Source organism: Chelonia mydas, chromosome 3 (genome assembly GCF_015237465.2).
Source record: "Chelonia mydas isolate rCheMyd1 chromosome 3, rCheMyd1.pri.v2, whole genome shotgun sequence".
NCBI lineage: Eukaryota > Metazoa > Chordata > Testudines > Cheloniidae > Chelonia > Chelonia mydas.
In genome coordinates, this window is record NC_057851.1 from 144,375,676 (window position 1) to 144,403,586 (window position 27,911).

Below are 27,911 nucleotides of genomic sequence, written 5' to 3' on the forward strand. Positions count from 1 at the left end.
GAACAGCACTGCTAGGAGAAGAGTTAAAGCAGCTGCTGAGGGTAGAGTTTGCAGGGACAGAACTCCCATGAGGCCTTGCTGCACTGAACCAGAAAGGAAACTGCAGCTCAGCCAATTTCAGTTCTTTATTAGTTTCAGGATATCATTGGATAGTTCCCCTTCTCCCGCACAGAGCTTCCTTGTGCGTGTGGCTCACATGGCAGTAAATCTCTCCCAGCCATGGCACAGGATCACCCCTCTAGCAGCCATAACCTCCCCACAAGCTGGAGGGCCGGAGGAAAACTGGCTCCTTCTGTGACAATCCCCATGAATCCAGACTAGATGGCCAGAAGCAGAGAGTCAGCTGCCTCCTCCAGACAGTCCTTTGGGGCAGGACTCTGCCCCCTATTCCTATGTTGACCCCCGGTGGCAGGAAGCCAGATATCCATGATTCACAGTGCTTGGCAGCAGCGTCCAGCAATGGGAGCTGCTAAGCCACTCAAGACGCAGGGCTCGTCGGAGGCTGAAACATGGTGCAGCAAAGGGACAGCTCTGTGGCAGCATCCCTGAGACGGGAGGCTGGGAGCTCTGCTGGCTCCAACTGACCCCACAAAACAAGGAATCTTCCTTACTTCAGAGTCTAGTCCGGGCAAACTCCATTGCAGCAGTCAGGGCTCCCTGAAGGTCCTTGGTGTTCCCAGTACCCTTGGCTACAATGCCAGAGCCCCCTGCATTGCCTCCCATGTGAGTACAGACAGCCAGGGCCCAGTCCGCAGCAGAAAATGTGGGCAGGGCACTCTGGGGAGAGACATGAGGAGAGAGGTTAGCCTGTCTGTGGGCCAGGAGGCACCCCAGCCTGGATGGGGAAAGAAGGGTCCAAGAGGGCACATAGGGCCCTTTCGCAGCACGCAGGCAGCCTGGGGTCCTTGCTCCCTGAGCTGGTAGGGACTGGCGGTACTGTGGAAGCTGAGCCCAACGGCCCAGCAGTTTGTGCTCTGCCCTGCCCCATGGCAGACGTGGGCCTCTTTCCTGACTCCTCCCTCTCCAGGCCAGCAGAGTCTGGAAGCTCCAGGGCCACACCAGACTCAGCCTGGGCGCGTTGTGTCTCATCATTGACTCCTCCGGATGACTAAGCAGCAGCACTGACCGGCCGCAAGGGGCAATCCCATATAGTTCTTGCTGGACGCTGCGTGCTGCAGCCGAGGGCCTGTCTCCCAAACGGGGCAGAGGCGGTTACTGCCCACACTCTGGGCTACGAGCTCCCCCCACAACAGAACACAGACAGACCATTAACCCTTTGCAGGTAGAGATTCCCAGCTGCAGCACGAGCCTGCGTACCTTGGACACCTGACAGGCACAGAGCACCTCGCCGGATGCCTGGGGGCTGAGCAGCAACACTGAAGCCCCAGGAGACTTGTCACAAAGCCGGTTCACCACCTTCATCAGGATCTAGGAGAGGCATGGAGGGGCAGTGTCAGGAAGGGAGGGGAAGATTCCTGAGCAGATGACTAAGCCGATGAAATACTAGAGTAGGAGGTTACCGCACCGCCAGCGTGCTGGGTGGCAGAGCAGCTCAGCTTACTCTGCTCTCTGGCAGTTCTGCCGCCTCACCCCCAAACTGCTCCAACCTCTGCGACAGCTCCCCTGTGCCTCAATTCACCTGCCCCAGCCCTAGCCAGCTGTGTCAGCTCCATCGGGCTCCAGAGCCTAACCCTACTGACTTCCCCTGCGCTAGGGGAGAAGGCAACTGCACGGAGAGATCACACACACACACTCACTGAGAGCGAGTCGGCTGGGATGGTATCGATGATGACTGGCTGCTTGGAATGCCTCTCCAGCAGGCCTTGCGCCTTCTCTGCAGCCTGGAGGAGGAAACACACAGCACTGTGGGAGACCACCGATGACATGGGAGGATGGAGTGGACACCCAGCTCTGTCACAGGGGAAGGGAATGTGGTCATGGGGTGGGGAGCCGTCGAATGCCATGCAGGGGCCAGACTGAGATTTGCATACTGAAATCCCCTATTTACCCACTGAACAGACTATGCAATCCACCCCTGCCCACACGCCTCAGCCGTGCCCTGGGGGGGCCCCCCAGGGGAGAGGGAAGTTCAGTCTGACGTCCCAGGTATGTTTTGCAGCAACCAAGTGGTTAGCACTAGTGTTCTGAAAAGACTCCAGTTCCCAGAACTATTTGCAGAGAAGACTCATTGACCAACCACCATTCCTGGAGTGTCAAATACAATCAGATTAGCGAACAAAACACAGACTGCTGCTGAATGCTGCATGAGCAAGAGCAATAAGCACGGGGCTGGGAGGAAGTTCCAGTGTCTAGTCCGTGCTCTGCCACTGTAGCCTGGGGAAGTCATTTCGTAGTTCTGTCTCTCAGTGTCGCCGCCTGTAACACTGGGGATAATGTTTACCTGCCTCTCAGTGGGGCGGGGGTTGTGAGAAAGCACTTACATGTTGTTTCCCCATCTTTGCAGTGCAGGGAGCTTGCCCCTGGTGAAAGGTTAGTTTCAACATTTAAACCAAAATGGACGACTTGCTGTGTAGGTTAGGTGAATCAGCAACCAAAAGTGCAACATGAACTTCTCCTACACAGCTGGAAATGGCCTCCCCTTCCCCCGCATTCCCAGGGATCTGATTTCTGGGAGTGGTCACTCTGATGAACAGAACAGCTGTGGTTCTTGTGTAAGGGAAGATCAAGCTGAGAGAATCTGCCCATTCAGTGGAGAACAATCTGGTGGCCTTCAGCAGGCTGCAAAGCTGCCAGAGATCTTGTTGCTGCGCCCTTACCTGACTGATTTCCAATTTTCTAATCGCTGTGTTTGCTGCTCTCTGCAGGGCTTTGAGAATGGCCTGCAGTTCCCTTCTCTGCCACTGGGGCATCGCAGTGCTGCCCACCTCCTGAAAAACAAGCAGCTGCTTAAAAACATCCACTCACCCACCCAACTGTGTGCCAAGGGGAAAACCTAAGTGGGTGCCAAGGAGGAAAGTGATTTAATGATCTGGGCATCATCTCCAAAGCTAGACCAGCTTTCCCACTGCTGCCACCTCCTCCCACGTTCCCTGTGACAACAGGATTTCCTGCCATACACACACTTGGAAGTGGGCTGAGACCTCTCTAACTCCTTTCATGTCAGCCACCAAACAGATCATCAGGTGGCAGCAGCTTTCTGCTGCTGCTGACCTGGGTGAGATTGGAACCCAGTGGTGGAGAGAGATATGACCCGGCATTTCAAACGCCTGGTGGGATGCTTCTGCGTAAGGAACGCAGTACTCACTTCAGTCAGGCGGCCCACCTCCTTGGAGAGGCTCTGCACCTCGGGAAGGGAAGAGCTTCCCTGTTTCACCCGCGCAGAGAGCGAGTCCACTTCTTTAGCCAAGGACTGGCCTACTTCCCGGGCCTAGGAGAGCAACAGAAACAGCCCTTCAGGAGAGACACACTCAGCAGGGACGGGAAGGAGCAGGGTCGGGCATGCGTGAAATCGCAGGCGTTAACCCTTCAAACTTCCAAGAGGAAGACAGCTAGAAAGTGGGTGCTGTAAAGGTTTGTGCTCTGTCACCAAGTGGCTCTTGTTTGGGGTTTTATTAGTGATAAATAGGTGAGTGTCTGAAATATCGAGGGTCTGGAAGACGATCCTTGCCATAGATTTATAGCCATTGATAAACAGGCCAGTTGTAGGGGACCAAGCCACTCACAGGACAGGCCCTTTAACAAACACTTCACAGCGTGTTTAAACGTTTGACAGTGACATCAGGGGCTCTGGCTGGAGAAGCTCTGAGCCCCATCATTTGGGCTGTTTTTCACTAAAAGGTGCACTGTGGGGGTTGGAGACCTGTTAACTCTTCTAGCACATCCCCCTGGGAGCCAATATAGGATTGCATGGTGCATTTTCTACTTGCATTGCCTCGTCTAGTGTTAATCCCAAGTGGTAGGGCTCACAGATCTCTACTGGCAGGACTTTTTTTTTCCCTGATGACATCCTTTACTCTCCCAGCTTGGAGTATCCTCTCCCTGCGATGCCTCCATCTAACACTCAGGAGGAATGAAACAGATTCCCGCAGGGATCTGTGCCCATCCTGAGCTGAGGAGGAAGCCACGGATTTTGACCCTGGAGAGCAGTGGGTGTAACGGGAGGGCCGGCACAGAGCAGGGACAGTGCTTTGCCCAGCCTGGCTACGTTCCCTTGGCTTTGTGCTGCTCTTTGGCATCCACAGGCTGATTAACATGCACAGCCCTGATTGCAAGCCGCTCACCTTGGCACCAAACACAACAGCAACCTGCGGGTGAATGTGAACCACTGACACGGAGCTGCAGAGGCGGCTTCGGGTCAGCGCTCCTAGCAAGCAGGGCAAGCGCGCCTTGCAGCCTTCACTCCTTCACGGCAGGAGGAGGCTTGTTGAGAATGCACAGGGGAGAATCAGACAGCAACAGATCTGCTGGGGTGGGTAAAGGGTTGCAGTTTCACCAAAGAGAAACGTAATTTCCTGATGGCTGCACTATCCTTGTATTGCTGCATGAGAGGAGACGGGAAGGGATGCCAAGTCCCTAACTTCCAGGTGCTCAAGCACATCGGGGCTTCCCATGCACAGAGTAACTAGGTCAATTGCTCTGCACACGGACTCACTGGCGAGGATCACTGCTGAGCAGGAGTCAAAGATCAAAGCTAAGAAGTAAAAATTGCTAGACTGAGACCAGAGCCCCATAAGCACAAGAGGTCAGCAGCTAAAAGCTACTGTGATATGAAATGCAACTAGGGCAGAGAGGATCAATTCATTAGACTCCTATCTGAGACCTGGGTTTAAATCCCACCTGTGAAGAGAGGTTAAAGGTTTCCTGCTATTCAGTGCTGAATTATCACCTCAGAAGTGGTATTGCCGATCAGGAGTGAGGGGCATGGGCAGAGCCATGTGTGGGGAGCCCAGGACTGGAAATAAAGGGGGCTACAGATCACTGGTGAAGTGCAATGGCAGAGCTGTGTGCATGTTGGGGGTGGGAGGAACAAGACTGGGAGATAAGAGGTTGCTGCAGGCCAGGCCCGAGGGGCGTCAGCAAAGCTGGGGAGGGGGGTTGGGAGGAGCATACCGCAGTCCCCAGTTTCAGTGCCATCAAACCAGGGAAATCTCAGCCTCCCTTGTCTCACCTGCTTGGCTTGCTCCCCAGTCACTGCAATGATGCGACTGATCCCTTTAACCAGCTGATGCTCAGAGGTGATGGTCAGATCCTGCACAGCTCCTGTCTGCAGTAAGTGCCTGTGAGGTGGGCAGAGGGGAAATATCAGCATGTGCCCATTGTCTAGATTCAGTCTCAGCTTTCCAACAGGGAGCCAGGTTTTGCTTTCAGCTTCCTCTGTCTTGATCAACATAGCCTCCTCCTACAGTCTAGGTACAGACTGTTTAGAGACCCTCAGTCAAGCCCTGCCTTTGGATCTGGATGGGACGACAAGCCAGGAGTACGTGCCGTGCCCCCACAAAGCTCTCTTCTGACCCTAGAGAAGAGCACTTACGTCCCACAGCACAGCTCCACAGAAGTCTGCATCGCAGCCTGAGAGTTGGGGGTCAGTACACTTTCTACGGGGACACCTACCGATACCACCCTCACCGGATCTGGATACACCTGAGAGGAGAAAGATCAGCTGCAAACAAACAAGAGGATTCATGCGGTGTCACAGAACCAGTCAGTGCCTCAGGTCACAGCCGCTGCACCCCCCACCCAGAGACAGCAGATCCAGCGGCAGACAGCAGCACTGCTCCTCCCACAAGCTGACACATAGAGGGTTTGCTGCTCAGAAAGAACAACTGAGAGAGCAGATTAGTGGGACCACACTGCAGCTCCATACCCACCTCCCTGTGGCATGCAGCCTCCACATCACCAGACCTGAGGCTGCCTGGGCACCCCCAGGACCAGACCTTCATTCACCCCTCTCTAGCGCACACTTCCCTTTCCATCCTCTAGATGGAGACTCCCCGGTTGGGGACTCCATCATTGTATGTCTCTTATGACCCTCAGAAGCCTTGTTGGGAGCTGCCCTCTGCTGAGGCTTCTGGGCTTATTACATGCCCTTCCACTGTACCTCATCCATGGTCCGGAGTCCCTGAATGCCACCTGCCAGTGCCAGGGGGGCTTCTGCCATATAGACAATTTCATTCTGGTCAACCACTTCCTGAATCACACCTTCGACTTCCCGCAGCTGCTGCGTGGTCACAGGGGCCTGGGAGAGGAGATTATCCACCATCAGGAAACATCCCCTGAGGGGCACAGTATCACGTGTCACAAAGGAGGAAGTGGTGTTAGAGCAGGAAGGCTCAGTGCCAGGACTCCTGGGTTCTATTCCCAGTTCCCTGACAGATCTTGAATAAAATGCTTCCTCTCTGTGCCGGTTTTCCCCACGTGTAAATGGGGGTCACAATCATCATGACCTTTCCCTCCCCACTGCCCCACTCCGTGAAACAGGCCAGGATCAATCCAACAATGTTAGTAAAGTCCTTCAAGTGAGAGACTACCCACATGCTAAGGATAAACTCACTGAGTTTCTTCATCTGCCCCCGACAGCCTGTGTAACCCATTTGTACACCTCCCCCTTTCCTGAGAAAGGACCCCCTCGGAGCACTAAGGCATTGACACCATGTACCCCCTAAAGCATGCCCCAGCAGATACTATAATCAAGTCAGCAAACCTAAGTCTGTGAGATCCCATCACTATCACCCCAGGACCCCCCTGCCAATCCTCTGTACCTCCAAACCCACCCACCCTTTCCCCCACAGAGGTCACCCTGGGCCCTAGTCAGAGCAGGGCTCAGGTTACTTCAGGAGATTTGTTTGATCGCATAGTTTCCTCTAGCCAGCCGAAGCCTGGCTTGACTCATATGGGACAATCCCATCACAAGAGAACGTGAAGCACAGCTAAAGCACAGCCCTACGAGACACTCAGCAATGGATGAAACAGATGAAGGGCTCGAGTGTTTAGTTCTCATGTCAACAGGCAGGAGAGGGGAATCGAGAGGGTGGTTTATAAAGACAAGGGATGTTCCCCTGATCCTCAGGGACCAGCAGGGACCCTTCCAGAGTGGGATGCTTTGGGATCCCCATCACCTGCGTACTGAAGTCGAATCGCAGCTGATCAGCAGTCACGTGGGACCCTCGCTGTTCTGTCTGATCTCCAAGGACATGGCGGAGTGCAAAGCTCAGCAGATGAGTGGCGGTGTGGTTCACCATGCAGGCCAGCCGCTGAACCTGAAACCACAGACACGCTGCAGGTCAAGCAGGATGACCTCACAATTCTACTAGTGAGAGGGGAGGAGAGCGTGTCAGTATATCCTAAGTGTGACAGAGTCCATGTGGGGACCCTGCACCCATATAGGGGCTAGGAGAGGACAGGGGGAAGAGAAGCATTAGTGTGCGCGCAAATGGGGTATTTCACACACACTAGGTAGACGCGACAGTCCAAGCGCCCTCCTCATGATCTGACTCCAGTTGACTCCTCCCATTCGTCTGATCAGTGCTGTGCGGACACCAGTGCTAGGCTAGATTCTGCAGGACAGGGTCCCATCCCCCTTTGGGGGATGGCAGACAGGACCCAGAGGGAGCAACCCTCCACACACCATTACATGAGAAGAAATGTCCTAACTCAAAACCTCAGGAGGGTGGGAGACAGACAAAAGCCCCTTTGAGCGGCAGCTCTTTGCTCTCAGTTGCTAAGTGCCACACACCGCCCCCTAGCAGCAAGGCCAAGAAAGCGTTAAGAGCTGTAAGTCCTTACCTCATCCACAAAGAGTTGCACTCGGTCCCCAGCCTGCAGGGTCTCGGGGGGTGTGACCTCATGGATCACGTAGCCACCGGAGAGCTGAACCGACTCCACTGGGAAGAGCACATCCTCCAAGCAGAGAGAGAGAGGAGTGGTTAGCACAGACGCTCAACTCCTTGGCCGCACAGGGATTTTAGTGGAGTTCAATGGCTTGTGAAAGGTGGCTGCCTGACTTCCCTGGAGACTGGAATCCCCCGTCTATCCCCAGAATGGGTACAGGATAGGAAGAGGTAGGGCAAGTGTCCTGAAAACACCATCCCATCCTCGCCACCAGCGTGCTTCAGCCCTGCCCAGGAGTTCCCTCTCTACGGCCCTGTGGTTCCACGTGTCGCTGCTGAGGCTGCCAGCAAGCGGGGAGACAATGCCAGCTGTGAGCCTGATGTTCTGAGACATGGCCACTTGTCCCTTAGGAACTGGACTGAAGCCACTAGCTCACTTCACACACGCGGATGGCTTTCAGATCATTGGGCTGGATAAAGGATAGGACAGACAGTAATTCATGTTACTCAATAGCACCCCCTTTGGCTTATGAAGGAGTAGCACTGATGAGTTCTGTAGAGCAGAGATCCCCACACTGTGGGGCATGTCCCGGAACATTTGGGGTGGGGGAGAGGGGTGTGGCGGGGCCCAGGTCAGCCCCCACGGGTGGTGGGGATGGAGTGCCACACAGCCCCACTCTGCTCCCAGTTCTACTCCAGCCCTGCTCCTGGCCCCTGGCCACGGCTCCATTCCTGGCGCTGGCCCCTTACCCATCTGCACGTGGCTCCAGGGGGCTGGACAGGGCTAAGGGGGAGGTGCGACCCTGAAAAGTTTGGGGACCACTGCTGTAGAGGAATCCCAACTAGTTTTCCTGGGATAGAAGGGCAGCATCTATGACATGAGGGTGATTCTCAAGGCTGAGGGGATAGGAAAAGGAGCTATGCCACTGCATGGCTGAATCTAAGGTACTGTATCCAGCCCAACTCCATATGACTACAGTAAATTCTGTTTTTGCATTAGAATTCCCCAAAGAGGCTTCAGTTTCCTTCCCTTTGAGCTCCTTTATAAGGCTGAAGCAACATGCTTTGGAGGTGGTGGTGGTGGACAATTCTCCGCAGTGCCTTTCGGAGGGAGAGAAGGGAAACGGGAGAGAGCGAGCCTCAGGCTGGGCACCACATACAGGTCTCTAGGGCAGGCCATGCAAAAGTTGCTCAGTCCAAGGACCTTTTGATGACTGATCAACTTCTCCATGTTCCTGGCCCAGTTGAGATAGAAGGCAGCGTGTTGGAAGGAAAGTGATGTGAAGGAAGAAGGGTCTACAGCCACCCCCAGCACTTTGTGCTACAAACAGGGGAATGGAATGACAAGGGCTAGAGAGACAGCCAGATGAGCATGTCAGCTCCCCGAAACGATCTCTGCTCTGAGTCACTGGGCTTTTCCCAGACCCCAAGCACTGCCCAGAGCTAGTGCCCAGCTCAGTATGCAGCTGGGAGAAGAGGAAGAGCCTGAAGATGACAAGCCTGAGGACTCCAGCCAGCAGCCTAGTACAGCGGAGAGGGATCACAGCTTCAGGAAGGTCATGCCTGACCTGACAGTAATTCCAGTCGCAGGCAGCAGACAGGCTCACCTGTTGTCCCAGACGCACCAGGTAGCCCCGATCATGTGCCTGCCCTCCCTGTTCTGCATAGAAGCTGGTCCTGTCCAGGAGGACTCCGCAGCGCTGGCCTGCCCCAACCTCCTTCTGAAGAGACTGATCTTTGTACAGCATCAAGACGGTGGCCTGGCACGGGCTAAATGCTGCAAAGGATAAGCACAAGTCAGCAACGTGCATCAGCCTCCCACTTCTCTGCCTTCCCTTGGAAGCACAGGGAGTTTTGACTGGCCCACCAGGTCACCCCGGAGCCCTTCCAGCCCACATAGAGTGCAGAGTCTGTGCAAGGGGAGGAAGCCTCAGTTAATCTCAGAACCCTGGCAGCATTCAGGGTATTTTAAAACCAGGCACTTCACTCTGTGGGAAGAGAGCTGGAGCCGAGACACTGACAAAAAGGAAGGAAAGATTTGTGATTATTTTGTAACAAAACCTAGCACTTTACAGCTTTCACTCTGCTGCCTCCCGAGACCACATGGAATTTCACAGCCACAGAGGGGACAGAGCTCGGAATCTCCTGCTCCAAAAGCCCAAATCTGTTAATAGGCAATGAGCCCCCAAGGGGCCAGCCCTAACCATGATTTGATTAAGTGCCAGCTTGGTCACCATTCTGCTTTAATTAAGATAGCTGCTTCGGTACTGAATGCAAACTCCAGGCACAAAACGCAAGAAATTCACAGCTAGCCCTCCTGCAGCTGCAGGACACGTATATTTTTCCTGTGCATTATGCAGATGGTGTTAATACACCTAATAGGCCATTAACATCATACGTAATGTGGGAACCCCCACGGAATTTCCTGGCCTGTCCATCTGCAATCTCAACTGCATTGACAACTCCTTTCTATCCCTCAATCTAGTGTCGTGCATTGGGTGGTTATCTTATTTAAGTAGTACAGGCCTGTTTGGCTATGGGATCACACTGTGCACTCCTCCCCCAAATTACGAGTCTAGGATGCTCCCTGGATGCCGAGCGTCTATGGCCCACAAGAGGGTGCGGTTTGAAGTGACTGCAAAACAACAATCGCATGTAGCTGGCCAGGGGGCAGAGGGACAAGATTAAAATGGACAGGACAAACTGCACCTTGCACCAGCTGAGATAGAGCACTCAGTCACCAATGCTAGGTTAGCCAAGGTTACTTCGTCTCCAACGATAGACCCTGGGTTATGTGGAGTCCCTGCTAGGCAGCAGCAACAAATTCCGTCATCACTAACCCTTACTCATGTGAGACTCTGGCAGTGTCAATCCACTGAGTGCAAACACTAACTAGGCTTCAAAACCATTTCCAAGAGGTGTGCACACTCGATTCAGCTTCATCCTTTTTGAAGTACCAGAAAAAAAACTATGCTCAGAAAAATTACACGCTTCAGGTAGTGAGAGCGAGGGAGTGAGAAGTGAGCACCACAGGGGAAATGTTCGCAGACGCACAAAGAGCTGCCGCAGTGGGGCAAGCTGACTTGCAGGGATGAAGAGCGAGGCCCCAATGTTCCTCAGCAGCTGAGATGTTGGCAAAGGGTCAGGGGCGGATATTAAGGAAGGGAAAGTTTCTGGAGGGGAGTCTCCAACTTCTTCACCGTATAGGACCCATATTAACAGGGGGAATGTCTCAGATGCAACCTCTCCCACTCATGGCTGTATGGAACACCTACTCTGTGTGGCATCTACGGCAATCACGGTCACCGAAAAGCCACAGGAAGAGGGCATTGGGAGGTTTCTAGCTTCTTTATCAGTGAGGTAGCAGCTGGAAATAAGGAGCCAGCACCATGTGACTGGCTAAGCACTCTAGGGGCCACCAGCAGGCTGAGCACATTTGGGTCCACACTAGGAGAAAGCTCCAGTCTGCCAGCGGAAGGGGCTGAGAGATAGACAGGCAGCTCTTCACACCAGCGAACCAGAGACATTAAGGCTCATCTCACCGCCGGGGTGACTCAAGTGATCTACTTGAGAGTGACTTCTCTTGCGTTGGCCTAGCTTGAGTGAGAGCAGCCACACTGCAACACAACACTGGAGCTGCTGTGTGCTCACCGGCGCTGCACTCACTGAGTGCGTGAGGAGCGCAGCGCCGCTTAGCGTCTGGCACGAAGACCTGGTCTGTGCTTCAAAATTAGATCGACCTAGGAGTTGCTCAGGGTTGGGGAAATCGTTGTGCCATAGCTAGGCTGACCTAACCCTGGGTGCAGACGCAGCTAGGTTGGTGGAAGAATTCTTCTGTCGACTTAACTGCCATCTCTCAAAGGAGTGGAGTAACTGCATCGATGGGAAGACCCCTCCTGTCGATGTAGGAAGGGTCTACGCTCCGGTGCTACAGCAGCACAGCTGCTGCGCCGCAGTTTCGCGCCTCTAGCGATTGTAGCGTAGACATAACCTGAGACTGCTGAACTGCTTGGTAAATTCTCTCTCAGCGTGGGAGAACTTGTTGGTCTTTTCTGGGCACGCAGGGGGAATTGTGGGAAGGCACTGGAGGACTAGCAGCACCTGAGTGGAGCTAGCCTGCGTCCACGCCATGCGGTGGTTGTGTTAGCGGCTGATGATTTGTTCTCATTGGAGCTTTAGTCTCTACCCCCTCATGGGCCAGCCAACTCGAGTGGAAAGCACCACCACAGCTCCAGTTAGGGGTGTGTGGGGGGACAGGACTCAAGCGAGGGACAACTGAGGGACTGGAGTTAATTCTGACAAAACCCTCTGACAAACCACCTGAACTGGCAAAGGACGCTTATTAACAGAGACATGGGCTCAGCAAATGGGCCAGGTTGGGATGAGGTGCACTCCTAACACAGCAGGGTCAGTCTCATGATGATCACATGCATCCGATGAAGTGAGCTGTAGCTCACGAAAGCTTATGCTCAAATAAATTGGTTAGTCTCTAAGGTGCCACAAGTCCTCCTTTTCTTTTTGCGGATACAGGCTAACACAGCTGCTACTCTGAAACCTCTCATGATGATGTGTCTCATTAACCAAGCCCCAAACTGGGACAGAGCTGCAGCTCAGATTCCTGCCCAGGGATTCTCAGCAGGAGCCTGAGAACTACTGTCCAACTTATGACCAGCAACTGCTCAGCTTCATATTCCTTCAATAGGGCCAAGGCTTCCAAAACTGTATTAAACTATGTGTAAAGTAGCAGGGGCATCTAGTGGCCAGCTGCTGTAATGGCAGGTACTGAGGTTCTTAGGGTGAACACTATTCCTCCTATTCTGCCACAAATGTAAAAAAACCAGAGGTTTAAGGAAAGAACCTACCCATCTGAACCCTTAACAGCATGGACCTCCCTAGCTACGGTATGTTTACCATGCCTAGCACCCACACATCCCAGTCCTCACTCCTGCAGACAGGCTAACTGCCAGCACACTGAACCCCCATCTCCAACGGACACCACATCTAATACAATTCATCTACACCACCGGGTAACAGCAGTCTTTAACTCCCAGCTCAGCAACCATCACAGAACCTTATTGCGAGCATGTGTTCAGTGGACACGCATATGACCTGCTTCCTGCTCTTGGCCATAGGCTGAAGAGGGAGATAATACACGAGTTTACATTCTGTACAGAGCACTCTCCAATATGCCTGAGATCATAATTCCCCTTGTAGGTGTGGTGGTTAGCTGGTTAGATCCATCCCTAAGAGGTTCCCAGGCTATGAATTGGACACTACCTCCCCCCACCCCCCGCAGGCTCTTTGGGCCATGCCTCAGCTCATACCATATCTCCCGTCTTGCCCGAGTGTGTAGGCGTATTTCGGCGAGTCATCAGTAGTAGGCACACCGTCCCTCTGCAGCTGAGCCAGCGAATGCACATCCAATCGCACACCGGAGCCCTCCAGTTGTTCTGCCTGCTGGGTCTGAGCCTTCCGCTATACAAGAGTGAAGACAAAGTTTCATTTGGGGGCACCCTAGGAGCACCTGCTCCATAAGGTTAGGTTTCAGAGTAGCAGCCGTGTTAGTCTGTATTCGCAAAAAGAAAAGGAGGACTTGTGGCACCTTAGAGACTAACAAATTTATTTGCGCATAAGCTTTCGTGAGCTACAGCTCACTTCATTGGATGAAATGAGCTGTAGCTCACGAAAGCTTATGCTCAAATAAATTTGTTAGTCTCTAAGGTGCCACAAGTCCTCCTTTTCTTTTTCCATAAGGTTAGTGGCTGTGGCCTTTGACTTTGTGGCAGTAGATCATCCCTGTAACACAGTCAAATCTGTGCTGCCTCAGGAAGCAATTAATCCCAGGCTGCTACTACACCTGGGGCCCCCACCAGACACTCAGCACTGCTGCACTACCCTGCACCATCCCCCAGGGGAGTCACAAGCAGCAGCTAATGTATGCTTTCCCTGCATACCGTAGTGCTGCATACACACTCCTGAGGCTGAAAGCCTTGATTTATCCACAGCATGGGAGATTGGGGTCGCAATACAAACCGCACCCCAATCCCTCCATGCTGCCCCATCAGTGGGCCACTTTCCTGCCCTGGATGAACTCCACCTCTGGTACTGAGGGGTGTTAATTCTTCACTACCCATTCAATGCTTGCCCTCTCTGCTGACCTCAGTGCAGCTGTGATGATGGCTTTTGTAATGTGTCCACTAGAAACTGGCCTGAAAAAGTCACCAGCCAAAAGCTGTCAGAGGGTCTACAGTGTTCAGTCACTACTGACCCATGCTGGATTCATAAGAACGGCCATACTGTCCCAGACCAATGGTCCATCTAGGCCAGTATCTTGTCTTCCGAAAGAGGCCACTGCCACATGCTTCAAAAGGAATGAATAGAACAGGACAATCAAATGATCCATCCCCCATTGTCCAGTCCCAGAATCTGGCCGTCAGAGGCCTAGGGACACCCAGAGCATGGAGTTGTGTGCCTGACCATCTTGGCTAAGAGCCATTGATGGACCTCTCCTGCATGGACTTATCCAATTCCCTTTTGAATCCAGTTAGTTTTGGAATCCAAAACACCCCCTGGCAATGAGTTCCACAGGTTGACTGTGGTTTGTGTGAAGTACTTCCTTTTGCTTGTTTTAAAACTGCTGCCTATTAATTTCATTGGATGACCCCTGCTTCTTGTGTTATGTGAAGGGGTAATTAACACTTCCCTATTCACTTTCTCCACACCAGTCATGATTTTATAGACCTCTATCATGTCTGTCCTTAGTCATCTCTTTTCTAAGATGAATCGTCCTAGTCTTTTTAATCTCTCCTCATATGGAAGCTTTTCCACCCCCTTAATCATTTTTCGTTGTCCTTCTCTCTACCCTTTTTATTTCTAATGTATCCTTTTTGAGATGGGGCGACCAGAACTGCACGCAGTATTCAAGATGTGGGCGTACCGTGGATTTATATAAAGGCAATATGATATTTCCTGTCTTATTATCTATCCCTTTCCTAATGATTCCCAACATTGTTAGCTTTTTTGACTGATGCTGCACATTGAGTGGATGTTTTCAGAGAACTATCCACAATGACTCCAAGATCTCTTTCTTGAGTGCTAACAGCTAATTTAGACCCCATCATTTTGTACGTATAGTTGGGCTTATGTTTTCCAATGTGCATTACTTGGCACTTATCAACATTAAATTTCGTCGCCATTTTGTTGCCCAGTCACCCAGTTAGAGATCCCTTTGTAATTCTTCACAGTCTGCTTTCGACTTAACTATCTTGAGTAATTTCATATGATCTGCAAGCTTTGCCACCTTGCTGTTTACCCGTTTCCAGATTATTTATGAGTATGTTTAACAGCACTAGTCCAAGTGAAGGTCCCTGGGGGACACTGCTCCAAACCCCTGAGCTAGAGGAGAAAGGCATTCCATGATTTTGATGGAATACAGAGGTGATGGGGAGCACCTGCAGTGCCTTTAAAGTACACATGGCAACCCTGACCAGAAAGAATAGGACATTAGCCACAGTGATGGAGGCTTGCATTGGAGGCAGGGTTTTGTATCCTACCTTAGCATCTTCCTGGGCTAGCTGGTCCAAAGCTGCCCAATCCATTTGGATCCCCTTTTCTTCAATCATCAAGCCAATCAAATCTAGGGGGAATCCCAAGTTTCCATAGAGAGACCAGGCCACCTCCCCTGCAGAGAGACAAGAATGAGAACACAAACTTTAGGTGGCCACAGAGAGAACATACAGCAGAGTCATGGAGGGAATCTCTTGCTTTTTCTGGGGGTAGGGTGTGGGGGTGTCTTCACATCCCTAATGAGATCCTCAGGATCCCCCCCAACCTGTGCAGCCAACAAGGACTGGCTGCCCATTACATCCCATCAGCAGTGCTCTAAAATCACAGGGATTCCAGCACTCAGCTCCCTTGGGACTGTGAGCACAGATGTTTCCATATAGGTTTGAAAGCGTTTGCTCCCATGAGCAGGACAACGTGGTGCATCTTGCCTCTGTCTCATTAGGTACACTCAAGAGCTCAACAGAGCACGCGCACGTAGGAAGGTCTCAGCACAGTGGCAGGGTGTTCCAAACACAGGTAGAGTGAACCGTATCAGCACACAGTCCTGCAAGCTCCTGAGTAATACAAGGGTGTCAGCTGGAACTCTCCCATTGCCTTATGCTACCAGGTACTGAATCACAGATTAGTGAGCAGGTGGGGAGAAGTTGGTTCAAATCTGCTCATGCAGGAAAGGGTTAAGCCACACTTTCCCTATCACACCCAAACATGCTCCTCCATGCAGGTACTGTGCTAGCTGTTCTACCTTTGTATTTGTTCAGAGCCAGTCACTGCAGCACCTTCGAACCAAAGGAGCCCCTTTAGCAGTGACAAGTGCCTGTTTGCTCTGGTGAGCAAAGCATTGAGGTAGTCATCTCAGAAGTGTTTGGGAGATGGGGAGTGCCAGTGATGGAGCAGCAGCACCTGGTCGGCAGTACCGGCTCAGAGCATGGGGCTGGTGCTGTATTACCCCATGGCAGGGCAGCAGGTAGGCAGGCATTCATCGTAGCTTTGATTTGGAAGTTGGGAGGAACTCTGATTCTTTGTCTGGGGCAGAAGGGAAGGAGGGGTCATTCAGTGTGCACTTGTAGCCTAATACTGCCTAGCGTTCAACACAAAGACAGGAACACCAGGCCACCAGCTGTGGGGAGGGTGCCTGCTTCCAAGGCTCTCTCCCCCTTAGCCCAAAGGGCCCAACACAGCCAGCCCTCTCCTGAGACACCCTGGCAACAAGGGTCCAAGCCACCCTTAACCACTGGCAGACGCCAGCTGCTGCTCCTCCCCCAGGATGCCCTCCCCTTCCCAGTGGAATCAAGAAGGGACTCACCTGGGAAGAGCTTGGAGGGACCCATCTGCTGCAGAGTCCTGTCAATGATACGCCGCCCCCGCAGGAGGGAGGAGAGAAATGCAGCCTCGTTATCATGGATAACATTCATAATCTGCAGGAAGAGGAGGAGCAGATTCAGCCACCTTCCCTGTGGGCGAGCGCCACCACTCAGCTCAGCCCAGCCACCAGAACTCAGCCCTCCACATGGCTGGGGACGGGAAGAGTGGGTGCCAAAGGAGGGCCCCTGCATTTGCTATCACTGTGCGCCTCCTATACCTCAGCTGTGGGCTCATGACTTGCTACAAGGAAATAGTTACCTGGGGCAGCTGCCTGTTGAGAGAAACCAGAGATCAGGCTAACAAGGTACTCTAGGTAGGTCATCCACATTTGCAACCCAATGAAAATTCTGCATGAGGTGCCCAGGGCTAGAACAGCAGGTCACGCTGCTGGTCAGGATTGAGGGGCATCAGCAGAGCTGGGCAGGGAGGAAGCTTGTAAAACAGCTGCCCTCAGGATTCCCAAGCGTCTAGTTCCCTCTTTAGCTACATAAATAATGACCACAGGAGGAGCAAAGGGTACCTGTGCTGGGAGGGGAACCAGGCTCATGGCCCAACTAAGGCCTGGGCTTTACCTTAGTTCTGTAGTCACAGGGGCTGCCCTGCTTCATTGGGCACCAACCAGCCAATCTTGGCACAGGAGAGATCCCTTCAAGATCCACAGTCAGCGTCCATAGGGGAGTCCACAACATGCCCCTGCTAGTTCCCAACTCTGCATGCAGTACCTTTGTCCATTCTCTGTATATCTGTGCCCTGTCCCCTCCCTCCGAGAACGTGGCTATGCTGGGGGTAGGGCAAACTCATCCGTCCATATCCCAAAGAGGTGAATCCCCCACCCCCACTCCACTTTGATAGCATGCTAGGGGCTGCTGTGCAGCACTTCCAAGAACTCAGGGATAATTAAAGAGGGGGCTTACGGGAGCCCCCAGATGCAGGCTGGTAATGATTCCCATGACAGGTTACTGCTGCTCTCCAGCAGATTCCATGCTGCTCACCTGGTCTGTATTCTTCCTCAGCTCCGGATAGGCGTCTCCCTGCAGAGCAAATTTCACTGAGCATCAGGAAATAGCTGTGTGCAGTGTCAGTACAACAACCACCCCTCCCTACCTGGGGACACGGGCCAGTCTGAGCCCCAATAATGCCTTTGCACAGGTCTTGCCCCAGAGGGCCCCATCTCAGGGATGGGTCTCAGCTAGCCAGATGCCTCTGCATGTCTATTGCACCTTCATCTGAGACTCTCAGAGCACTCTGCAAGTATTAAAGAAGCTTCTCTCCTCCCTGTAAGGTAAGTGCTATCCCCCCATCTTAGAGATGGGGAAACTGAGGCACGGAGTGAGGCAGTGACCTGCTCAAGTGCAGACACTGTCAATAGCAGAGCCAGGAATAGAACCACGTGTTCCACCTCCAAATCCCCTTATCTAACCACTTCACACTTTGCATCCCAGACAGAAGGAGGAGGAGAAGGGGGGGCACTTACCTTACAGGGTTGGCTGGGGCTGGCTCTGACCCCCCTCAGCCCTGCCCCTTCCGCCCTAGGCCCAGCCCATTCTGGGGGCCAGAGCTGGCCCCAACGTACCGGTAAGTCACTCGACTTACTTTCACCCGATTCCACCTCTCCTCCCATTCGCTGTGTTAAGGAAAAGTTAGCACATGTGACTCCATTTTGGTTTGGGGCCCACCATTGTTTAAATGCCAGCACATCACACACCAGGAGGAGTGATCCTTAGATACTGAATCCCTGTGAAAATCCTCCTCCTTGTCTCCAGCCTGCCTTGACTCCCAGTATCTGGTTTTTGTTAGTCTCTAACTCCCTGTCCCTTGGCCTTGATGTGAGGCCTCCCATCCTGATAATAACAGTTACTGATGCATGGCTTTAGGACCATGCTGTGTAATTAACATACTGGTATAGCACGAGGAATGCACCAAGCAGGGATAGGTGGTAGATAAGACAAGGGTTTGTTTATTGGCTAAGGTTTCCGATGCACGAGGGCAACATGCTTTGCTAAAAAGTATATAACCTTTGTATAATCTGTATTCAGGGTCCCCTCCTGGCTAGCAGGGGGGCACCACGCTCGAGCGTAATAAACTTAGTGTCTTTTGGGAACTCTGCAGTTGTGGACTTTGTTTCTGTGCCTCAGCCTAGATTCGAACTGTGCGTGTCCTACCAGGTATAATTCGCAGCACTGGTGTGCGTGTCCTACCAGGTGTAATTCGTAGCACTTGTGTGCGTGTCCTACCAGGTGTAATTCGTAACAGCTGTTGCATGATGTCTCTGTGGCAACTCTAGCAAACGCTTATGTGCAAATGTAACGTTAGGAAAATATTTAATGTATTTTTAGTTTCTTTTTGTAGGATTTAGCAGGAAGAAACAAAAGGGAGGAAAGCCAGCACCATATGACCCGCCAGCTCTCCAGAGACCACTTTGGGAACCACCACACTAGTGTCTATGCTGGCAGCCCATCTCTCTTCTTTCACATTCACGTACCATGCTTGTGCTGAATGTATTGTTTATCACAACGAGCCCTGAGCCTATAGAAATAAGAAGGCCGAGTGTCATTGGGATAAACAGCTCACAGAGTCAGAGATCTGCACTGGATATAGTCTTCTGGAGCAAGCACTGGCAAGAGAAACTGCTCCCGCGCTCAGCTGAGAAACATCTGGCTGTATGAGACCCTGGCTGATAAGCAAATCTCCCTCCCCACAAGAAGAGCCCTTCATACTTACCAGAACTTCCACCACGGCAGGAACCAAGCTGGCCAGGAACCCTGGCGGAGTGTGGAGAACTTCAGAGCAAAACCGGACAGCCCTGCGCAGGATGCGGCGCAGCACCAGCCTGCGGACAGGGGAGGATTCCTAAGACAGCCATTTGAGGATTCCCAACTAGCTCCCCATTCCCAGCCCAGCCCCCCCCATGACCCACTCACAAGCCAGCTCCCTCCTCTCTACCCATTCCCTTACACAAATCAGCTCGCCCTTTCTGCCCAGATCCCTGCACACACAAACCAACTCCCCACCCTGTCCACGTCTCCCCACACGGACAAACCAGCTCTGCCTTCTCCACCCATATTCCCACACACAGACCCAAAAGCCAGCTCCCCTCACCCTGCCCACACCAGCTTCCCCCACCTCACACTTATCCCATCTGATCCCCAAAGGGCCAACCCTGCATAACCATACCGGTTTCTCCATGCCCCTCCTGTCCTGTATACCCTATATTCTCTCTCACCTCCACTCAACTACACTCAACTCACCCATTCCCCCTCCAGCCAGGGCATCCACCCTACTGTTGCTTGTACTCTCCCCCTCTTCACAGCCAAGCAGCCCCTCCCCTCATTATCACACATCCTTACTCAGCCCCGGACATGCCGGGGTACACGCCGTCAGCAATGCACACGGACAGGGTGCGCACATGATCTGCCACCACGCGGTAGGCCATGTTCACAGACCCGACATCGGCCTCCCCCACCAGGCCCTGGTACCCAGGCCCCCCGCAGCCCTGTGGAGGGGTGGGGACAGAAATGGAGACGTTTTAGTCGAGGCACCCAGCTCTGAACGGCACAGCTACTCCAAAAGGCATTTGGCCATAAATTCTGTGTAATGTTGCTCTGGGTGGGTGTTCTCAGGGCTGAATCTGACCCCCGGGAGGTTCTCTCTCCTAATGCCAGGCATGTGTCTAATCCCCTCCCCACACTCATGCCAGTCTGCCCTGCATGCCAAGTGCACCACATTAACACCCATCTGGCACATGAGAGACCAGGGCTCATGTATGTCAGAGTCATCATCAAACCCAGGCTCTGGCCACTTGGGGCAATTAAAATCTCAGGCCACTTGTAACATGGGTTATCAACTCTGGTGTCCTGGTTAAATTCCAACCTGGGAAATTCTCTCCCGTCTCCCTAAAATCCCACTCTTCTTCGAACTGGACACACATCCTGTCTTAAGCTGTTGTGCAGCATTGCTGTGTATTGTTTGACAGCTGCTACGGCCCACCCCAGAGGGGGCTGCATTTCAATGCTCAGCAAGTAACCTCTACAGACCCAGAGTGGGAAGTACTTTAGGCTCAGCTGTGACCCCCTGGCGGCTGATCATCACCTTGTGGATGGCATCCAGGATGGGGGTGAAGAGGTCTGTGTCGTAGTTGGAGCGCTTCTTCTGCAGAACTGTCACCAGCCTTTCTAGGCCCATCCCCGTGTCCACGTGGTGCTGGGGCAATGGACGCAGACTCCCATCAGCCTCTCTGGCAACACACCAGCCCCCACCCAAAACACAAGCCAGAGAAGCAGAAGTTAGTCTGAGGCCAAGTGCTGATCCATCTTGGTGGGGTGGGGAGGGGATACAGACTGGGGATGGAAGCAGCAGGGCAGCGTGCAGGAAGGGGCACAGAGGTGACTCAACAGGCGCAGCTACACAGCAAAAGGGGGCAACCCCAGGGACATGACTGACAGGAGCAGCAGCAGGGCAGGGAGGTCTGTGAGGCAAGGCAGAGCAGGGGAAAAGGGGACACCAGTCAGGACAGATGAGAGCAGTGGGGAGCTAGAGAAAGGCTCCTCCTTGCCCTGTGTGCTGCCATCTGCTAGTGAAGAGCAGGGAGTCCTCAAACGTAAATGTCTTTAGTGAGGTGCAAGTCTCATACTATTGAAATGAGCCTCTCAGGCAGCTCCCAGCAGCCCAGTACCTGCTGTACTGCATGAAGACCAGGTTCCAGATCTCCACCACATCAGGGCTGTCCTGGTTCACCAGTGCTGCCGCGTGCCTGCCGCCACCCACGTGGTCGTAGTGGATCTCGGTGCAGGGGCCGCAAGGGCCCGTCTCACCCATCTCCCAGAAGTTTTCCCTCAGTGGGAAAGGAAGCACGTGACTGGGAGGCACCCTGAAAAGGAAAGCAGCAGAGTTGACTGGGCTGGGGTAGCAGATTGTTCCCTTCAGAGTAGATGAGCCACAGGCTACCATGGGTCAGGGAGTCTGGGGAACTCCCTCTCTGTATTGCCACCTCACCTTCCAAACTCTATAGGGTTAACTTGCTTCTGCTCAGAGGGGGCTGAATTAGCCTCCCCACCATTTTCTCCTAAATTAATTACATTCTATTCCAACAATGGCCACTGAGCAGGAACAAACTGAGTCACAGCACGTGGCACCCTGCTCACTGCTGAACTTGGCCAACAGACTCAGTTTGGCGCAAGCTGACGTGGGAGGTGTTTCCTCTTCCACTGGGTCAATCGACCAGTTTCCTTCACTGGAGCAAACTCCAATAGAGTCAAGATCTGAAAGGGTACTCAACAGGGCGAGAGAGAGGTATTGGACCAAGAACATGTGCTGCTGCCTTGTACAAGCTACCGCACACTCCAGCCCTTTCAACCAACAAGCTTCCTCTCTGCCCTGGAGTAGGGTGGATTGATTTAAGTCAAAATGATTTAAATCATCAATTTTCATCAGCAAGTAGAAAGCCTTGATTTCAACTTAAATCATCGATTTTAATTTTGTTTTGCATTTGTACTTTTAAAGGTATTTTCCTAAAGAAAGGCTGATTCTCATTGTTGGTAACCTTTAAAACATGTTAATCTGCAACTTAATATGGCCTTTACGCTAAATTCAGTGCTTCTTTTGGATAACCTGGAGGATTATACTTATGCACAGATATTTAACCAATTATATATCTTAATGTATGTATATTCAGATTCTTAATTTAAAAATTTCTTTATTATTGTAGAAGATGATGCCTGTTGCATTTTTGTATATACAATATGAAAATTATTTTTTTTATTTGTGTCAAGCTCAATTTGGATGGAAATTCAAATTAAATTATTAATGCACAAAAACAGCATTTTATTTTTTTTTTAATTAAAAAACAAATGTGCTGGATACTTTTTTCCTTATGTATCAAAAAGGATATCAAAACAGGTTTTTCATTTAAAACTAACTGATTTACTAAACAAAGGGAATATTATCTGTAGTTAGTGAATTGAACTGATTGTTTTAGGTCACTATGTCCTTCAGAATTTTAGAACTAGTAGATCTCATCCTCTCATACCTAGTTTTAAGTCATATACTGGAAGAGAAAAACAAGCTTTCCTGCTTTTTCAACTCCCAGCTGAAAGTTAAGAAATCAATGTATTAGTAATTGAACTGAACTACTTGAATAAACTGAAATGAAGAAAATATTTTCTCTGCACTTGCAGAAGAGGCTACTGCTGTCAAACGTTACGGACTTCAGCCATGGGGGGTGGGGGTGGGAAGGAGAGTTTGGCACTGTAGCCGTGCGGAGGGGGGAGGCTTCTGACCCTCGGGCGCACTAGGGCTCAGGGCTTTAGATCTGAGGGGAACACTGGGGCTTCAGCCCCGCGGGGTGTGCCGGAGCTCAGGGCTTTAGCTACAGGGGGAGAGCTGGGGATGAGACTGGTGCTCCCCTCATAGCTAAAGCCCCGAGCTCTGGCGCCCCCCACGGGCCTGAAGCCAGGAAAGGAGCCACAGGGCTGAAGCCCTGAGCCCCGGTGCTCCCTGCAGGGCTGAAGCCCCGAGCCCCACTCCTTGCCCGGAGCCCTGACCTCCCCTTGCCCTGCTGTGCCAACCCGGGGGGACCCGAAGCAGCCCCTGCACATGGCAGTAAAATATTTGCTTTTGTGTGCATGTCTCCACTGCTGCCTGATTACTTCCAGTTCCAGATGGTGTCCTGTTGACCAGTAAGTCTGTAACTCTGGTGTTCATATCTTTGAGGTTCTACTGTAACATCAACTGTGGTGGTGGAATTGCATGGACATCTTTACTAAGGACAGGACTGAGACCACTGGTCTCATTTCACACAGGCCAGACAGTAACCATTTTAACTAACCCAGAGCTGCATTTGAAGTGGCAATCTAGGGATAAAACATTTCAGGGCTGTCGGGCCACTACTGAATTCATAACAATCCAACTGAACTAGACTCAAATAAGACAGAGTCAAAGAACTGATGTATCCTTTTTGCTTCCACACCTGTATCCTAACAGCTAAAGAGCAGGTGAGTGAACTTGCATCTCCCATCTCTGCCCATGACACTCCTGTCCCCCTTCTCTCACACACTTACCCTAGGCTAAGCCATATGTCCCTGCTCTCCTCATCTGGGCTCAGACCCAGTGAGGCGTCTCCTCCGAAATAGGTGATGTACAGATGGTCTTTTGGGATCTCATAGATCTGTGTTAGGAGCTCCCATGCCATGCCACATGCTTCCTCCTGAATGGAGTGAGGGAAAACAAAGGAGAGCATAGCTATTCAGCAGCACCCAGGTGAGAGACTCCAACTTGAGCATTAGGGGTAGAAAGAAAGGGAATCATATACTCAAGAAGCTAATCTTAGCTGCACTCTCCCTTTGCCATTCTATAGTGTATCACAGAGTGTTAAGGGGCTATGACACCAAGGCAGGTTTTCAGTTATCTAAGTAAGGCAAGTTTTGACCTTCCTACTGGTGAACTGAGTATCCCAGGATGGCCTGTCCAATAGGCGGAGCACTATGAGTGGTATCCTCTTGCAATGGGTAAGTCTTGATGAGTAAGTCAACAAGGGGAACATTAGCACTAACTGTCACGGTGATGTATGAAGTGTGGATGTCTGTTCCCCAGGAATGAGGCTGTAACCTCTACCCCAATTTGGGTCACATACTCCATAGACCACCCTCATGAACCATGCAGTTCTTAGCTCAAGTCATCTGAAGCTGGCACCATTTTCTTTGGGTAATTCCTAGAGCAGTGATTCTCAAACTTCATTGCACCGTGATTCCTACAAAAATTACTACACAACCCCAGGAAGGGGGACCGAAGACCGAGCCCCGCCGCCCTGGGCGGTGGGGGAGGCCAAAGCTGAAGCCCAAAGGCTTCTGCCCTAGGCAGTGGGGCTTGGGCTTCAGACTTGCTGAGGCCCATGACCAACACCAGCCCTGGTGACCCCATTCAAATGGAGTCCCGAGACACAGTTTGAGAACCCCTGTTCTAGAGGTAAGCATCCAATTCAGGGTTCCCTTCGGAGATGCATAAACAACCAGGGGGGTCAGCAAACCTTTTCCTAATATGGATCATACTTTAAACCAGAGATTACTTCATGGAAACCTTCTCTCCCATTTGGTGTCACCCATCCCTATCCTCGCCACCTCATTTGCCATCACATACTATTTTTATGACAACTACACAAACTGCCACTTTCATGAATTAGCTAAACATTTAACGGATTGGTAGTTTATTTTAGTGCAGGGATCTCAAACTCAAGTTACCAGGAGGGCCGCATCAAGACTAACACATTGGCCCAAGGGCCACATCATTGACACTGCTCCCTGCCACTGCCCCTGGCCCTGCCCCCACACCACCCCTTCTGAGGCCCCACCCCCATTCCAACCCCTTCCCCAAAGTCCCCCGACCTCAACCCCATCCCCAAATCCCCGCCGCTGCCCCGCCGTCTCCCCTGAGCATGTGGCTCCCTGCTTCCTCCTGGAAACAGCTAAGTGCCACCAAACAGCTGTTTGGTGGCGGGAAGCGCCTGGAGGTAGGTAGAGGAGCAGGGACGAGGCGCGCGGGGGGCGGGGGAGGGGACTTGGCAGCCTCAGGAAATAACTGGGGGGGCGGGTGTGGGGAGCTTGGCGGACCGCAGCAAATAGCTCCGTGGGCAGCGTGTTTGAGAGCCCTGTTTTAGTGTGATTTTGCAGCTGTAAAAGCAGCCAGCCCCTCCAGACCAGCAAATTCTCCACAGAATGCCAGCATGTGATCTGCTGACTATGGTTAGAACCCTCTGGTTTAAATCATGGAACTTGCAGCAAAAAAATTCCAAGCTCATCAGAGCAGCTGAGAGAACATGCCTGGTACAATTATTTTTACAGTGCCACAGGGTGCACTTGACACTTTACAGCAAGAACTGATCCCTGCCCTAAGGAGCTCATGCACTAGCATCTCACTTTGAAGTAATCCCCAAAGGACCAGTTCCCCAGCATCTCAAAGAAGGTGTGGTGGTAAACATCTCGGCCGACATCATCCAAATCATTGTGCTTCCCGCCAGCGCGCACACATTTCTGGCTGTTCACCACACGCTGGTACTGTGCCAGCTCACTTCGGGGATGTGCTGTGCCCAGGAAAATGGGCTTGAACTAAAAGGGAACACAAAGAAAATCACGCCATTTTCATACACTGCCCAGCAGAATGGGCCCCTGACTGGGGCCTCTGAGACTACTATGTTATAATTATTTAATAACAGTAAAAAGAAAAGCTTGTCACAGGATTTACTGCCTTGAAGCATTTAGGGCATGGCAGTTAGAGCTGGTTGGAACAAATTCAGGCAATATGCCGTTTTGACAAAACCAAAACATTTCACAAAGACGTATCTGTTTCCATGAAATATGTCAGATAGGCTTGAGAGACGCTCTTTGGCCGTGTGGTTAGTGCACTAGCCTAGAAGGTAGGAAACCCAGGATCAAGTCCCTGATTCAGACAGCAGAGTTTTTCATCCCAAATCAAGGCAGACCGGAACTTGAACCTGAGTCTCCCACAGGACCCCCACCTTCTCCTGCCCAACACAATTCCATGTTTGTGGAAAACATTCCAAAGGTTTCATTTTCAGTCCAACTTCAAAAGGAGTTGTGAAGGACAATTGTCAGCTCTAATGGGAGTCTAAGCACTGCATATTGCATCGGTCCCCATGACAGACAAACATAAGGGTTGGAAGGATGGCCTAGTGATCAGGACACTGATCTGGGACCCAAGAAACCTGGATTCAGTTCTCAGCTCAGACACAGACTTCGTGTGAGACCCTGAGCAAATCACTTAATCTGTCAAGCACAGACAGCACTTTCCTGCCTCACAGGGATGTTCCCAGCAATGACAGTGAGACACCTAGATGCTATGCTGCTAAGGGCCAGACAAATTGCTATTTTTTTTATTACAGAGAGATGCAATGGGGTGAGCTACATGCACAATGGATCCATGGGTGCTGCCCAGAGGACCTGCTGCAGCCCTTTGCCCTGATGCAGTATGCCACCCTCACAGCTAAGGATGGATCTAAAGAAGTGGGTTTTTTACCCACGAAAGCTTATGCCCAAATAAATCTGTTAGTCTTTAAAGTGCCACCGGCCTCCTCCTTGTTTTTGTGGATACAGACTAACACAGCTACCCCTCTGATAGCGAAGGATGGGTAACTACACCAGCGTCTGAAAGATTTACCAGACACTGGCTGGCCCCAGAACTCAACAGCCAGGTGCTGGGGAGGGCACCAGGGGCTACAGCTCCGGGGCTGCTGAGAGCTCCCCTGGCAGCGACGATGCGGTTGCGAGGTGACCGCGGCTCTGGCCACTGCCAGGCAGCCCCGGGGCTCGGCTGCCAGGAGCTTGGGCACGGCCCAGCCGCTACAGCGGGGGGCCCAGGGCGGGGGCTGCGTCGGCCCCGGGAGCCGCCTGTCTGCAGGCTCAGGCAGCGCCGCCGCGGGGCTCGCCCCCACCTGGTTCATGCCCGCGTTGACGAAGAGGAGCCCGGGGTCCCCACGGGGCCGCACCGGGGCCGAGGGCACCAGCCGGTGTCTGTGCTGCTCCTGGAAAAAGTGGAGAAAGGCCTGGCGGACCTGCCCGGCCGGGGGGCAGGCGGCGGCGGAGCGAGCCCGGCGCGGGCCGCAGCGCCAACCCGGGGGGACCCGGAGCAGCCTCCGCACATTGCCTCCCGCGGCCATCTTAACTGTGGGCGGAACTCCTGAAAGCCGGACCCGGCTTCGCTTCGTCAGAGGGAAACCACTCAACGAGAGAGGCGGTAGCAAGAGAGAAATCCCTGCCGCAGGGGCTGGTGGGATCGGGAAGTCGCACGGGATTGTGCAGAGCTCAACCTCCCAGCATGCTCTGCGCCCCTCACAGGTTCGCCTGAAGCTGCCTCCGAGCACGTGGCACTGGCACCGAGGCACCCGGCTGCTCAGTGGGGTGGAGGTGAGCGGAGCTCGGCCTGGTCCACCCTCTGCAGACCTCGGTGCTCCGGTCCCCTGCACCAGCTGCTGGCCAAGTAGCAGGGTGGAGCTTGGTGGCAGGGGCGGAGTCTTACTGGTAAACCCTACTTACTTGTCCATTTCCTTTTTGTCTTCAGTGATAGTTCCCCTTAGGTTTGCCAACTGTGTAATCACACAAACCCAAACACCTTTGCCCCGCCCCTTTCCTGAGGCCCCGCCCACTCACTCCATCCCCCTCCCTCAGTCACTCGTTCGCTCTCTCCCCCCCC

General features: G+C 52.5%; 1 protein-coding gene across 1 annotated transcript; it reads right to left on the reverse strand.

Moving 5' to 3' along the window:
- Positions 1–107: 107 nt before the first annotated feature.
- On the reverse strand, positions 108–27,739 carry AARS2 (alanyl-tRNA synthetase 2, mitochondrial). The gene is made up of 22 exons (XM_037895515.2): positions 27,154–27,739; positions 25,622–25,810; positions 23,771–23,916; positions 21,388–21,582; positions 20,805–20,949; positions 20,063–20,208; positions 19,437–19,545; positions 17,708–17,746; positions 16,657–16,768; positions 15,341–15,468; positions 13,112–13,262; positions 9,395–9,564; positions 7,744–7,857; positions 7,077–7,217; positions 6,059–6,196; positions 5,492–5,601; positions 5,129–5,237; positions 3,266–3,388; positions 2,778–2,888; positions 1,758–1,841; positions 1,318–1,428; positions 108–777 (listed from the first exon to the last, which is right to left on the reverse strand). Exons 1-22 carry the CDS (start codon positions 27,376–27,378, stop codon positions 613–615), a joined length of 2,961 nt encoding a protein of 986 aa, XP_037751443.1. The 5' UTR covers positions 27,379–27,739; the 3' UTR covers positions 108–612.
- Positions 27,740–27,911: the final 172 nt, after the last annotated feature.